The sequence below is a fragment of the Podarcis tiliguerta genome, assembly GCF_965153285.1.
Source record: "Podarcis tiliguerta genome assembly, chromosome: 4".
NCBI classification, from domain to species: Eukaryota; Metazoa; Chordata; class Lepidosauria; order Squamata; family Lacertidae; genus Podarcis; species Podarcis tiliguerta.
The window spans coordinates 4,237,185-4,252,388 of NC_139537.1; the positions used below are offsets into that span (position 1 = coordinate 4,237,185).

The 15,204-nt window shown below is 47.1% G+C and overlaps 1 protein-coding gene across 4 annotated transcripts in view; it reads right to left on the reverse strand.

The window, feature by feature from the left end:
- PDE2A (phosphodiesterase 2A) overlaps positions 1 to 15,204 on the reverse strand; it is a 385,285-nt gene that overhangs the window by 255,364 nt on the left and 114,717 nt on the right. For 2 of the 4 annotated variants that reach the window (XM_083436263.1, XM_083436265.1), the window contains exon 2: positions 10,585 to 10,648. In XM_083436263.1, the coding sequence (XP_083292389.1) occupies positions 10,585 to 10,648 (64 nt within the window). Of the gene's footprint in view, positions 1 to 10,584; positions 10,649 to 10,881; positions 10,923 to 11,113; positions 11,140 to 15,204 lie in introns of those variants that run through there. The other 2 variants (XM_083436266.1, XM_083436264.1) reach the window with 2 other exon arrangements.

The following is a 15,204-nucleotide window of genomic DNA, read 5'->3' on the forward strand; positions in this document are numbered from 1 at the left end:
GGGAGCCTATTCCACTGTCGACACCATCCCGTGACATCAGGAAATCCAAAAATTGTGATCTCAGCATTGCCATGTATCTTCTACCTTACTACCCTCTCCTTTTTCAGAGACCTGTCCAATGTCAATAACCTAAGGTTACCAGATTGTTTCCAATGAATCTGGGGACACAATACATACATACATACATACATACATACATACATACACGTTTGGGATGTTGATGCTGCAGCAATGGCGGTGGTGGAGGGACGGCCAACGCCTTGACCTCAACCACTATGTTTCCCCTTCCTCTGAGGCTTCTATCTCCTCTCTCCATAAGCCTGGGTGGCAACAAGACTCGGGCAGCACAATGCCTCCTTTCCCATCGGAGCAGTCCCAATCCCATTCCTACTTGTGTGTAAGCAGGAGGGGGCAGGGATTTCTCAGCTGGGAAGGGAGGCTTCCCATTGCCTAAATGAGAGGCCCCTGCCCCCTCCTGCTTGCACTGAAGCTCTGATAGGCAGCGTGGAGCCTCCCTTCACAGCTGAGAGATCCCCGCCCCGCTTGCTTGCACGCAAGTAGGAGTTGGGAGGCTGCTCCAATAGGCAGCACAAAGCCTCCCTTCACAGCTTACTCGCTGGGGTCAGGGAAGGTGGAGGCAGCCCGGAAGCTGCATCTTTGAGCCCCTGCACCACCATCATTTGGGGACTTCCAAACAGCTCCTGAAGCCAGCCAGAGCCAACTGCTCTGGGCTGCTGAGACTGCCGCTGCTGCGTTTCCCGGGGACATTAGATGAAATCTAGGGACATTCCGGGGATGGAATTTGTCCGGGGACTGTCCCCAGGGAACGGGGACATCTGGTAACCCTACGATAGCCCACCCTGTTTTGCTCCAGGTGCAGCAGTGTGTCAATATCACAGTTGTGAGATTTTCAGAAGGCTCTTCCCAGGCCCCTCTGCTAGCAAAGCGCTTCTCAAAGTGGGTGCAAAGCCATTTATTTAAGAGTGGATAGCCCAGCTCTGCTCATCTGACCTGCCTCTCTCTCTCTCTCTCTCTCTCTCTCTCTCTCTCTCTCTCTCTGCATTGCTTTTTCTGCCTGCTAAACTAGAAGCAACAGGAGCTGCGCCACACTGCCTCCCAGTGTGCGCACGACCCCCTGGATGGTGAGCAAAACAGCACCAGAACCAAGCATGGGAATCTTTGCCTCCTGGCTGCATGGCTGAGATCAAGTTGGAAAAGCTTCAGGGAAGAGCAAACAAGAGGAGCCAGGAGAGCGAGCGATTGCCCTGCGAAGGAAGCTTGCAGCATTTGGGCGTTTTTAATTTAGAGGAAAGCAAGGATGCCACCTGATAGAAGTTTATGTGTTGGAAATGTAAAGAGAAAGAAGGTTCTTTTTATAACATGTGGCGGTCTTGTAGTAAGATTAAAGCTTACTGGGAAATGATATAGAATGAATTGAAAAGGATGTTTAAAATAACATTTGTGTAAAGCAAAGAAGAAGAAGAAGAAGAAGAAGAAGAAGAAGAAGAAGAAGAAGAAGAAGAAGAAGAAGGAGAAGCAGCAGCAGCAGCAGCAGCAGCAGCAGCAGCTTTTCTTTGGGGAATTATAGCGACAGAACTACCTAAACTGTATAGAAACTTATGCATGTATAGGTGGCAAGAATGCTACTCACCCAAAAATGGAAAGAAAAAGAAGTCCCAGCAAAGGAAGAATGGATACAAAAAGTTATGGATTATGCAGAAATAATGAAACTTACCGGAAGAACATTGGCAGGATTATTGCAATAACCTGCAATTTTATAAGAGTATATATATTTAAAGTAGATGAATAAATGGGCAAATTAAATTAATTTGTATATACAGAAGATATTAAAAATAAATTTAAGGAAATGGAGAAAGAAGGGGGAGGAAGAAGTCAAGTTTTGAAATGTTAAAATGATTGTAATTAGTGAAATGTATAAACCCGAAAAATATAAATAAATTTTATTTATATTATATTTATTTATATTTATATTTTAAAAAAAATGTTTATAAGATTGTGCATGGCAGAGAAAAGGGGGAGAGCGAAAGGTTTTCCTTTGTCTTCGTAGCACTAGAACAATTAAGCTGAACATTGAAAGATTTGGGACACAGAAAAGGAAGTGGTCCACACAGCACATATATAAACTGTGGAACTCCCTGCCACAAGAGGCAATGATGGCCACCAACATGGATGGATTTAAAAGAGGATTGGACAATTTCATGGAGGAGGAGACAGCTATCGGGTGCGCTGCTTCTGAATACCAGTTGCTGGAAACCACAGGAGGGGAGAGTTGCTCTTGTGCTCATAACCTGCTTTTCAGTTTCCCATATAGGTATCTGACTGGCCACTGGGAGAACAGGATGCTGGGCTAGGTGAACCTAGCTGAGTTTCCTGCATTGCAGGGGGTTGGACTAGATGAACCTTGGTGTCCCTTAAAGGTAAAGGGACCCCTGACGGTTAGGTTCAGTCACAGATGACTCTGGGGTTGCGGCCCTCATCTCGCTTTACTGGCTGAGGGAGCCGGCGTACAGCTTCCGGGTCATGTGGCCAGCATGATGAAGCCGCTTCTGGCGAACCAGAGCAGCGCATGGAAACGCTGTTTACCTTCCCGCCAGAGCGGTACCTATTTATCTACTTGCACTTTGACATGCTTTCGAACTGCTAGGTTGGCAGGAGCAGGGACTGAGCAATGGGAGCTCACCCCGCCGTGGAGATTCAAACTGCCGACCTTCTGATCGGCAAGCCCTAGGTTCAGTGGTTTAACCCACAGCGCCACCCGCGTCCCCCCGGTGTCCCTTACAACTCCACAGTTCTATGATTCTATGAACCATCACCTGTTCTAGCAATGCTGCCCATTGGCCTAATCCAGGAGGCTCTTTGAATGTTCTTCATTGATCCTGAATGAAATACCAATTACAGTGGTACCTCAGGTTAAGAACTTAATTTGTTCTGGAGGTCCGTTCTTAAGCTGAAACTGTTCTGAACCTGAAGCACCACTTTAGCTAATGGGGCCTCCCACTGCTGCTGCATGATTTCTGTTCTCATCCTGAAGCAAAGTTCTTAACCCAAAGTACTATTTCTGAGTTAGCAGAGTCCGGAAGCTAAAGCGTCTGTAACCCGAGGTACTACGTTTGCTTGGGAAAATCCACCTGTGAGAATATATTGCATGAAAACAGTGGGTTTCCCCAGCAGTCCCTCTTGACACCTCCAGAGCCTGTTCAGCCTGGCTTTCCACAGATAAAGCTTGCCGGTCGTGCCCCCTCGGCCGGCTCCAAGAGCAATAAAATAGCCACACATCCCATTAAGCAGAACAAACAAGAACACCTCCACTCTCTGCTGCCACCGCCTGCCTGCCAGCTCCACTGTCTTCCTGAGATTCCAGTTCCTCTCCCCAGCAGAAGGAGAGCAGTGTGTGCTTGTTGCCAGAATAGAACGGAATTCCTGACAACCAGGCAGAGCCCGCCTTCCAGGACTGCTGTGCGTCTCGGATGCCGACAAGCCACACGGGTGGGTGACCTTCTCAGCTAACTGGCGCTGGCTCCTCTCATGCGCATAGCACTCCTTTTGTGGAACAGAACATTTGCCTGCCATAAAACCGGAGAGGCGCAGCCAACAGGAGGATGTCGCCGGTGCAATTTGCCATTTTTTAATTGGCAACGCGCTTTAGGAGTCTTTAGCAACCCTTTGAGGGCAAAGTCAATTACTCTCATCTAGCAGATAGCGGACTTTATTGCTCTCGGTTACTGGTGCTGTGTGCCGCCAACGGGGATGGCTTGCTGGAAAGGATAAGGACATAAAAAGAGGTTGCTGGATCAGGCCAGTGCCAGCATCCTGTTCCTACAGGGGCCAACCAGATGCCCAGGCTGAGGAACTCCCTCCTGCAGAGCTTGCCTGGCACCTTCATCATGCAACTTCTGGGGCACGCAGAAGGCTTTTAAACTGTTCTTAATGCTCTGCTATAATGTTGCAGCCTGCTCTGATGCCTTAGAAGGAAGAATGAGCAATGCATACATGCATAATGATCTGGAACAAAGAACCATAGAATTGTAGAATTGGAAGGGACCCCAGAAGTCATCTAGTCCAACCCTTGCAAGGACGGGATCACAGCTAAAGTATCCTGTATACCGGAAGGAGTGTCTCCACCCCCATCGTTCTGCCTGGACACTGAGGTCCAGCTCCAAGGGCCTTCTTGCGGTTCCCTCCCTGTGAGAAGTGAAGCTACAGGGAACCAGGTAGAGGGCCTTCTCGGTAGTGGTGCCCGTCCCGTGGGATGCCCTTCCATCAGATGTCAAGGAGATAACCAATTACCTTTAAAGCCCTATGTGGCCTAGGACCCTCGTACCTATGGGACCGCCTCTCCTGGTATGCCCTGCGGAGAACCTTAAGGTCCACAAATGACAACACTTTGGAGGTCCCGAGCCTCAAGGAGGTTAGATTGGTCTCAACTAGGGCCAAGGCCTTTTTAACACTGGCCCCGACCTGGTGGAACACTTTGTCGTGGGAGACCAGGGCCCTGCGGGATTTGATACCTTCCCGCATGGCCTGCAAGACGGAGCTGTTCCGCCTGGCCTTTGGCTTACACTCACTCTGACCCCTTATATGGGATTTGGTATATAATTTTTCTCTTGGCTTTTTTGCTGGCCCATGTAGGACCAGCATGGATAGCTGGCTCGGGTGAATATCTGGTGTTTCCTCCCTTTATGGTCTTGATTTATGGGCTACTAAATGAGGCTGCATTTTAAGCTGCATTTTAATTAACTGGGGTTTTTTTATATACATTTTATTGTACTTTATATTTGGTGTTAGCCGCCCTGAGCCCAGCGCTGGCCGGGGAGGGTGGGATATAAATAAAATGTTGTTGTTGTTGTTGTTGTTGTTGTTGTTACATGAAGGCAGCCCTGTATCGGGGAGTTTTGAATGCTTGATGTTTAGTTGTGTTTTTATATTATGCTGGAAGTCACCCAGAGTAGCTGGGGAAACCCAGTAAGATGCGTTGTGTACAATTATTAGAATCATAGAATAGAATCATAGAGTTGGAAGAGACCACAAGGGCCATCGAGTCCAACCCCCTGCCAAGCAGGAAACACCATCAGAGCACTCCTGACATATGGTTGTCAAGCCTCTGCTTAAAGACCTCCAAAGAAGGAGACTCCACCACACGCCTTGGCAGCAAATTCCACTGTTGAACAGCTCTTACTGTCAGGAAGTTCTTCCTAATGTTTAGGTGGAATCTTCTTTCTTGTAGTTTGGATCCATTGCTCCGTGTCCGCTTCTCTGGAGCAGCAGAAAACAACCTTTCTCCCTCCTCTATATGACATCCTTTTATATTATTATTATTATTATTATTATTATTATTATTATTATTATTATTATTCCTGCACTGCAGGGGGTTGGACTAGATGATCCTCAGGGTCCCTTCCAACTCCAGAATTTTGTTGTTGTTGTTGTTGTTAGTAGTAGTAGTAGTAGTATACTTGAGAGGTGGGTACCCAACCTCTGTTCAAACACCTCCAATGAATGTTTAAAAACCATTGCTGAATGTCCCCTGCTTCCAGACAAGGTACCCCGTGATGCTATCAAGGCCAGTCTATTCCACTGGCAAATAATCCTTCGGAAGCATCTGAACATCATTATCTCCTCTTTGGAGATGAGCCAGCGGAGGATGACAAGTCCCCCAATTTGAGGTTGATGCAAACATCCTCGAAACCTCGAGCCAAACAGTTGCCATCTGGACGAATTGATGAGGTGCAGAGCTGGGGGTGTCTCGCTCCATGTGAAGGGGACACAAAGTTCAGACCAGGTTCTGCGGCACAGAAAGGTTACGAGCACGGAGTGTTTTCAAAAAATATTGACAAGCTGGAAGGTGTGCCGAGGAGGGAGACTGAAAATGGTCTGGAAACCGAGCCGTGCAAGGAATGGCGGAGGGAACTGGGAATATTTAGTCTGTGAAAGAGGAGGCTGAGAGAGGACATATGATAGCCATCTAAAGAGCTGTCACATGGAGGATGGAGCAAGCCTGTTTTCGGCTACTCCAGAAGGGAGGATTTGAACCAATTAATTCAAATGACAAGAAAGGAGATTTTGACTCAAGACTGGGAAGAACTTTCTGAGGGAGAGAGCTGTTTGACAGTGTAGCAGACTCTCTCAGAAGGTGGATTCTCCTTCATCCGAAGTTTCTGAGCAGAGGTTGGACGGCGACCTGCCAGGGGTTCTTTAGCTGTGTTGTAGGGGGCTGGACTAGATGACCCACGGGGTCCCCCTACAACTCTGCAATTCTAGGGGAGGCAAAGATGTTTTCAAAAGTGCTAGGCAAATGTGCAGCACAGAAGGGAGAAATCACAGGGACTGAGTTGGCTGGTGGTCACAAGGTCTAGTTCAGGAGAAGCTCAGCAACAAGAGATCTGAAGTACACAAAAGTGTTCTGGGTCTTTGTTCGCCTGACATCATTGATGGGGGCTTCATGTAACATTGAATTAATCTATGGAAAAAATTCTGGGAAATGATATATAATGAGATGAAAAAGATGTTGAAATATACATTTATTAAGAAACCAGAAGCATTTTTACTTGGCATTGTAGGAGATATTAATAGACAGGATTGTAAGTTGTTTTTATATGCAATGCCAGCAGCAAGAATATTATTGGCACAAAAATGGAAGCAGGAAGAACTACCGACGGAAGAAGAATGGAGGATGAAGTTGATGGGCTATGCAAAATTAGATAAATTAAATTAACAGGAAGGATTCGAAACCTGTGGGATTAGAGATTCTTAGAAGACTGGAGTAAATACATGAATTATTTGAAAAGTAATTGTGATGTACAGATTACGCTGGTAGGACTGCAAGAAGTTTTGTAAGGTGGATTATTTGAAATACTGCAAGAAAGACTATGAAGAGAATTATTAGTTAAGGATAAGTAAATGTAATATAGAAATTAAGAAATGCAGAATAAGTGACAAAGAATGGAAAGGTGTTGACGGAAGTCTAAAATATTGTATAAGATGAGAAGATATGTTGTATGCCTGTTGGAACTGATATGCTAAAAAATCAATTAAAATGTATGTGTGTGTGTATATATATATATATATAAATGAATGAATCTATGGAATTCAGAAGCACAAGGCGAGACAAGGGCTGCTAGCTGAGGAGGTTGGGAAAGGATGTTTGTTACACCAATTCATGGAGAAGAGGAGGAGAAGAGTATCAATGGTAATAATCAATTATAGCTCTGTAGAATCCCCAGAGTTAGGGGGAATCTTTCACTGAATACCACCTGTTAGAGGGCAAGGAGTTATTTATTGCTTGTGGGCTTCCTGGAGACACTGGACCAGCCAAATAGTCCTCACTGTGGCCATCCAGATGCCTATGGGAAGCTCACAAGTGGGACCTGCCAAGCCCTCAAGCATCTTGGTTGCCATTGTCTGCATCACAGGAGATTGGAGTAGATGAGCCTATGTGGGATGTGAAACACAAGAGCAGTCAAATACAACATTCCTAGAGTGAACATGTTTACACATGGAGAGGAATGTTTGTCCAGCCAGGAGGTAAACTTCCTGTTTCCTTCTGGGCTGGGACAGACTTCCTGTGCATGTGACCAGAGGTGGGCATGGCCTCACCTGTGCAGGTAACAAAGTACCTGAGTGGAGGCCACTATCTCTCTCTGACTCCATTCGTCGAAGAATCAACATCTGCTTAGCTTAAGATGCTCCAGCCAAGAGATGACAAAGGGACTGTCTTCTTTTGAGATAGTTTCTAGGTGTATGTTACTTTTCTAAGCTAAGTCTGCCTTCTGGGATCCTATTGTGAACAGAATGATGTGTGAGTAAACTCTTTTTATCCTTTAAAGAAGACTGTATTGTGTCTTATCTTTTTATGGGGGAATAAGGGGAAAATACCAGAACAGTTATTATAAAGGCTTTAGCGAGCCTGAGCAAATGCATCCGCTGCAAGTTTAAAAAGGGGAATGTTACTCTGCTAAATTGTGAACTTGTTTACACAAGTTGGAAAGGCTATTATCAGACAATATATCCTCTTCTGCATCCCTGAACATTCCCACAGCCTTTAGGTCCCTTCCAACTCTACAATTCTATGAGAAGCAGGCATGGCTTTCGATTCCTAGAACTCTTCTGCCAGCAGATGTTGTAGAAGACTCAACGCCTTTGCATTCTGGCTGGAATCCTACCCAAAATAAACTTGCATGCACTACCCCGCAGGTCAAAGGGTCCAGTTCTGATTCCTTTTTTAAAAAAAAACAAAACAAAACACCCAACCCTGTATTCCATTGATATTCAGATATAACAGAACTAAGAACATAATAACAACATTATTGCCAGTCCACTCCCTTCCCCCAAGCACAGAGACGGCGTTAAAAAATAGTACATTGGAATCAAGATGCAAAGTGATGCCACACAGCAAGAAGAAATCAACACAAAGTGTTCTTCCACAGAGTCCCGTGAGAAGCTGGTGCATGGAAGCCATCTTCAATAAAATATTGAATAAACTTTAATAAAATTAAACCACACCACACAGAAAGTGGTGTTTCTCTTTCCAATATGGGGTTCTCTCTTTAGGATGATGTTAGCTTATCCGTACTGACCAAACGGCCAACTCCCTGCGCACAACAGCTTTCAAGAAAGGCCAAAGTTTTGCACCAGCAATGCAGAATCACAGAATTTGACGATTCACCCCAGGAACCAGCCGACGGGTTTCAAAAGAGAGGCAGTGTGTCATAATGGTTAGAGCATCAGATTATGACTTGGGAAACCAGGGTTCAAATCCCTGCTCTGCCATGAAGTTTCCTGGGTGTGACCTTGGAGGCCAGTGATAGAATCGTAGAATTGTAGAGTTGGGACACACAAGGGTCATCTAGTCCAACCCCCTGCAATATTTCACCCACTTTGGGACTTGAACACACAACCCTGAGATTAAGGGGTCTCGTGCTGTACCGGTTGAGCTATCTGTCCCTGCCTCTCAGCCTAACCTACCTTGCAGGGTCGTTGTGGGAACTAAATGAGGGGGGTAGAGAACCGTGTACACTGCCTTCAGCTCCTTGGAGGAGGAAAGGAGGGATATCAAAATAATAAAGATTTGCCACCCATCATGCACACAGCTTTGGGGTGCTGGCGGGTAGAGAAGCAGGTGCCTGGAAATAGAAGAATGGTGTGTGTGTGTGTGTGTGTGTGTGTGTGTGTGTGGCCCGCAGAGTCCCCTGGGTGCTTGCAGAGGAGGAGAGGGAGATACAGACGCCAAGCCAATGCTCTGAAGCTGCTTCTCTGCTTGCCAACAGCAGCCAGCAACTTTCAGAGACTTCCAGGGCCTCTGCTCTGCTCGCAGGAGCGGTGCCGAGCAGAGCACGCCTGCATTGCAGCGAGCCCGCTCTGCCTGCGGCTGGCAGGAGCGCGCCACGCGCCTCCCGGGCCCTGCCGAGCCGCTGCGAGGGTCGTAGCTGGCAGCCTCCGTGCCTCGCGAAAAGGGGGGGGGGGCACGCATGGGGTGGTACTGCCCGGGGCGCAAAGAGCTCCTCCATTGACAAACTCAAACCGAGGAAAATCAGGCGAGGAGAAGAGGCGACGGAGCCCCACGGACTGTCCAATAAGAGGAGAGGGAGGGAGGGAAGGAGAAGACATAAAGGAGAGGGAAAGGATAAATAATGTGAATAAAAGGTGTTTTAGCCAACAGAGGGAGGGAGGGAGGGAGGGAGGGAAGGAAGGAGAGAGAGAGAGGAGGGGGGTTGTTTTGGGTCAATTACAAACAAGACTTGGTTTCTTCTGAAATAGCAGGAGAGCGCACTCCCCCTACTCAAAACCCAACCGGGCAGAGATGAAGGCACCAGCAATCCTAGGTCTTTCCCCATGCTTAGTTGAGAACAAATCTTTGGGCGCTGATATGCTAGCGGGACAACAAAACTGTAAAAGCTTCGCAGTGCCTCTGGACGAACCCTGCTTTGGGGGCCGCGTTAACAAGCGCCACCCTTTGTCCCAGCCAGCTACGAAATGATCTATTAGGGATGGGATCAAAGGATCGCATTCAGAAGAGTTGTCTTCTGTTTATGCCACGCATGACCTTCACTGTGCTTGCGCCATGTCCATTTACGAAGAATCAAAGAGTTGGAGGGGAGTGTCCCCCCCCCCGCAAGGGGTCGTTCAAACCGCCTGCAATGCAGGAATCGCAGACAATTTCAAAGTGCTAAGATGCTTTGGAATATCTTTTGAGACATCCCAAAGTCATTTGCAAAGTTAGCCGCCAGTTGCTGGATGGAAGGAAGGATGGAAGTGGCATTCGAAAGGGACATTCCCTTATTCCGAATAGGATTCCTCGCAAGAAAAGGGAAAAGTTGACAGCTATGTTTAGAACAGAGTAAAACAAGTTAATTTTGGGGGGTCGTGGGGAACTTGGCCGATCGCCAACAAGAGTTCCTCAACCGCAATCAAGAGTTCACCGGGCCACGTACAGAGCGCCGCGAGAACATGCAAAGGGCGGACATCCCGAGCACGCGAAGAGAGTCACCACCTTTGGGGACCACCCTGGGGGGAACCCGTCACCCCCACCCCCAGAAAAAAAAGGGGGAACCGAAAAGAGCGACCTACCTGTAGCGTGTCCGAGCCTCGGGCCGCCGCCTCCTCCGCCTTCAGGAAGACCTGTTGGCCCCGTCTGAAAAAGTGAAGGGCAGCAATGAGAATGTGCGGCAGGATCAGGACCATCCTGCTGCCCCGCCGGGCTTGCAGAAGAAGCCGGCTGAGGACCGAGCGCGGCCGCCGCTGGAGCCGGGAGACTTTTGCAAGCGAGAGACAGAGAGAGAGAGAGATACAGAGCTAGAGCGCGCCCGTCCCCCCTCCCGGTGGCCGGCCTGCCTCTGTCACACACACTTGGCTTGTCATGCACACCTGCTCCCGGGAGCGCGGCTGGGCATCGCTCTCTCGCTGCCAAGCAGAGGCAGAAGCAAAGAGGAAGACTTCGCAGGCTTGATGCAAGAAGCAGCAGAGCCTAGGGGCTTCCCCGGGTCCTAAAAACCTGGAGAGACGGAGAGAGGGGCTGCCTCCGTCCCCCAGACCTCAGCGCCTGCTGCTGTAGAAGTCCCGTTGCTTATTTACTTTTTTTACACCATGGCTTTCTTACTGATCGCTCATAAGCAGTGATTCTTACGCAGCTTATTATTTTATTTTGACAACCCGCCCCCCGCCCAGAAGCACCCAGTGTCTCTTTAACTACATGCAACTTTTCAGGTTTTGAACAATGGCACCCACTACTACTACTACTACTACTAATAATAATAATAATAATAATAATAATAATAATTTATTAATTATACCCCGCCCTTCTGGCTGGGCTTCCCCAGCTATTCTGGAAGGCTTCCAACAAAATATTTAAATACAGTAATGCATCAAACATTAAAAGCTCCCCTAAAGAGTGCTGCCTTCAGATGTCTTCTAAAAGTCTAGTTGTCGTTGTTTTCCTTGACATCTGGTGGGAGGGTGTTCCACAGGGCGGGCGCCACCACCGAGAAGGCCCTCTGCCTGGTTCCCTGTAGCCTCACTTCTCGCAGTGAGGGAACCGCCAGAAGGCCCTCAGCGCTGGACCTCAGTGTCCGGGCAGAACAATGGGGGTGGAGATGCTCCTTCAGGTATACTGGGCTGAGGCCTTTAAGGGCCCCCACATCCCCCCAGAGGCCTAGGACCATGGGCCTAGCCAGGATTTATTTTTTTGGCGGGGCCAGGACTTACAGAAATGAACTAAGAATATTCAGTCCAAGCAAAATAGAGACTGGGAGGCAATCCTTCCAGAAAGCAGCAGAGACCTTTTTGTGTGTGTGCTGCCTTGGGCAACACCCTCCACTCCAGATGTCTTGGCCCACAATTCCCATCACCCCCCGCCAGCTTGGCCATGCTCCCATTGGTGTGGGAGTTGTAGTTTACGACACCATGTGGGCACTAGGTTGGGGAAGGCTGTGCAGTGGAACAGAAAAGAAGAGAGTAAACCGTTCCCGAAAGGATTTTGTGAACGTGTGGTTTTGGATTTCCTTGATGGGGAAATGGCGCTCAGGAAGAGGTGTAACGGCAGGTGCTAGTCTAGACTTTTCACATGGTTTATTTCTATGGATCATGGCATCAGTGCAGCTGATCTCCGACCCTGGTACAAGCTCTTATCTCATACATGACCTGCAGAGAACAACTAGCTTCTGGACCGCCTAACAGTTCCAGAAAAGATCAGTGTGCTAATCTTTGCCTTTGCCAGGAAGATCTAGTTATCAGACTCCTGTAGGCAGGAACCAGGCCTCAAATGGAAATGGAAGATTGCTTTTAAGGTCAATTTATGATTCAGGAACTGCAATGATAAGACGCCGTCTTCCCTAAATTAAGGCTGAGCCATCCTCACTTCAGACTTAATCTTACAGAAATGAAGTAGCAAGCCAGAAGGAACCAGCAGCAATTCAAAGCAAGCGCTCTCCTCTTTCCCCGTAGAAGTTCAAATTTAATTTAGTATGTGCAAACCTGAGAGGGGTTTGTTTTTTCCCCAATGGTTAGCTAGCTCACAGCTCCAGTGAAGAAGAGGTTTGAGGTGCTTGCTCCAGCTCAACTGCATGCACTCAGAAGCCACTCCTGAGTTCCTATACCAATAAATTAAGAACTTTCATCACTTTGTACCTAAACAAAGATTTACTGCCTGTGCAACTTTTTCTGAATGCAGTGTGGAAAAGCACATGAATCTGACCTTTGGAGAGTTTGTAAGTAAACCATGTTTAACTTATCAAACATGGTCTTTTTCCATGCTAGGGGAAGAGGGGGACTTTGGAAATAAACTTTTAAAGGGGGTCCCCAGCTGTTTTTGGACCAACTCGCATCATCCCTAGCTGGTAGGACTAGTGGTCAGGAATGATGGGAATTGTAATCCATAAACTGTTGGAGACCCAAGTTTGGGAACTCTGCTTTATTGTCTATAAGGTTTAAAGGTATACATGAATTTGACAGGAACACACAAAAGGTTCCATTGGCCTGATTGCCTTTGCCTTCTCTAGAGTAGCTGTTTAGGCTAGAACTAGGTATCATTTATAACCAAGTTAAACGTACTTCCTATAATAAATTAATTTGTTATTTTTTTGCACAACAAATCTCTCTCCCCCTCCTTCTCTCTCTCTCTCTCTGTGTGTGTGTGTGTGTGTTTGCAACAGGCAAAGTCTACTAACCATACAATGCTTACTCGCATACTAAAGAACTCCAACAGATAACTGGCCCAGTCATTCAACAGGGAAGATGTGTAAACAGACTGCAAGCAAATCAGGATGATTGTAGGATGAGTGATCATTGTTTAACCACCCTGTAAGCAAATCAGAACATATGCTCGATAAAGGCTGGGCATAGTCTAAGTAATGCACAACGCTTTCTGCAGGCAAATAAGATGAGCGGGGGAATAAACACGTCAATGGAGGATGCCTGAGATGAAATAATAAACCATTTGACTCCAAAACTAACAACATGCATGTTTTCCATGTGTCCTTAGAAGGAAGTTCCACACAGTCCAATAGTTTTGTGCATAGGTTTGCAGTCAAACATTAGAGCATATGGAGCTGAATGTTAGAAGATTCAGGACAGATTAAAAAAAAAAAAGATTTCTCCATGCAGCATGTATTTAAACTATATGGAACTATTGTCTTTAAACGATGTCTTGAAAAGAGGATTAGGCAAATTCATTAGCCTTGATGGCTGTGGACTGCATCCAGGGTCAGATGAAGCAATGTTACTGGAAACCACAGGACAGCAGTGTGCTCCTCTGGTCAAATCCTGTCTGGCCACTGTAAGAAGAGGTTGTTGGACTTAGTCTTAGAGCTATTGCATGTGAAACTGAACATATCAAGCTGTCCAGTTCTAGCTCAGCATTGCCTGTTCTGAACGGCAGCCGCATTCTCTGCAGATCCCCTGCGAGCAAAGTTCTTTATCCCCATCACGTGAAACCTGGTCCTTTTCACCGGAGATGCCCAGGTTCACAACCTGGGTCCTGTGACATGCAGAGCAGGTGTTCCCGCATTCATCTGTGGCCCAAGAAACCTATTTAAACCAACAGAAACCGCATCTTAAGCAGAATTATTTCTAAATGTGCTGAGGATCAAACGTAGCTTGGCTGGAATTAAAAGCTAAAGAGGAGAGCTCTGGAAGTTGACGGATGGAATTTGGAAAGTGGAAATAATGACCAAGCTGGTAAAGTTAAGAAAGCTAATGAGAATTGGGGGGGGGGGGGGGGGGAGAGAGAGAGAGAGAGAGAGAGAGAGAGAGAGAGAGAGACTCAAACATATAATAATTCAGAGATATGATGCCTCAGTCTTTTCTGGTGTCTTTATACTCAATTCCTATTCCAGGTTTCATCACCAAACAATTGGTTTCCAGATATATGAGCCTGCCAGTTATCGTACACCCAGAACAAATACAATTACTATTAGCAACAGCTTGGCCCTGTGACTGTGGGTGCCCTGCAACATGCATGGCCCTAGTTCCTGAAATTTGTAGGTGCCTGGCCGCTTCATGGGGAATTTTGTGGGTGCTCAGGCACCCAGGACACTGGCACCTACAATTAAGCACGTAAGAACCACCCTGTAGCTGGATCAGACCAGTAGCCCATCTAGTCCAGAATCCTGTTCTCAGATTAGCCAAGCCAGGTACCTTAGCGGGAAATCTGCAAGATGGACCACAGCACAGCAGCGACACTCCCCTCTTGTGGTTTCCAGCAACTGCTATCCAGAAGCATTTTTGCCTCCATCTGCGGAGGCAGAGCAAAGCCATCCTGCCCAGTAGCCATTTATGGCCTTCTCCTCCATGAATTTTCCACTCCACCTTTAAAGCCATCCAAGTTGGTGTTCATCGCTGCCTCCTGTGGAAGTGAGTTCCATAGGCTAACAATGCACTTTCTTTTATCCGTCCTGAATTTTCCAACATTCATCTTCATTGGATGGCCCTGAATTCTAGTTTTATGAGAGAGGAGAATTCCTCTATTCCATTTCTCCACACCACAGACAATACCTATTTATCTACTTGCACTTCGTGCTTTTGAACTGCTTGGTTGGCAGGAGCTGGGACAGAGCAATGGGAGCTCACCCCTTCATTGGGATTCAAACCCATAGCTGTCAACTTTCAGATTTGAAAATAAGGGATCAGCAGCCTCACCTGTCCCAGGGACAGTCTACGGGATATCTAACAATCCGGGATAGCAGCGGGAAACGG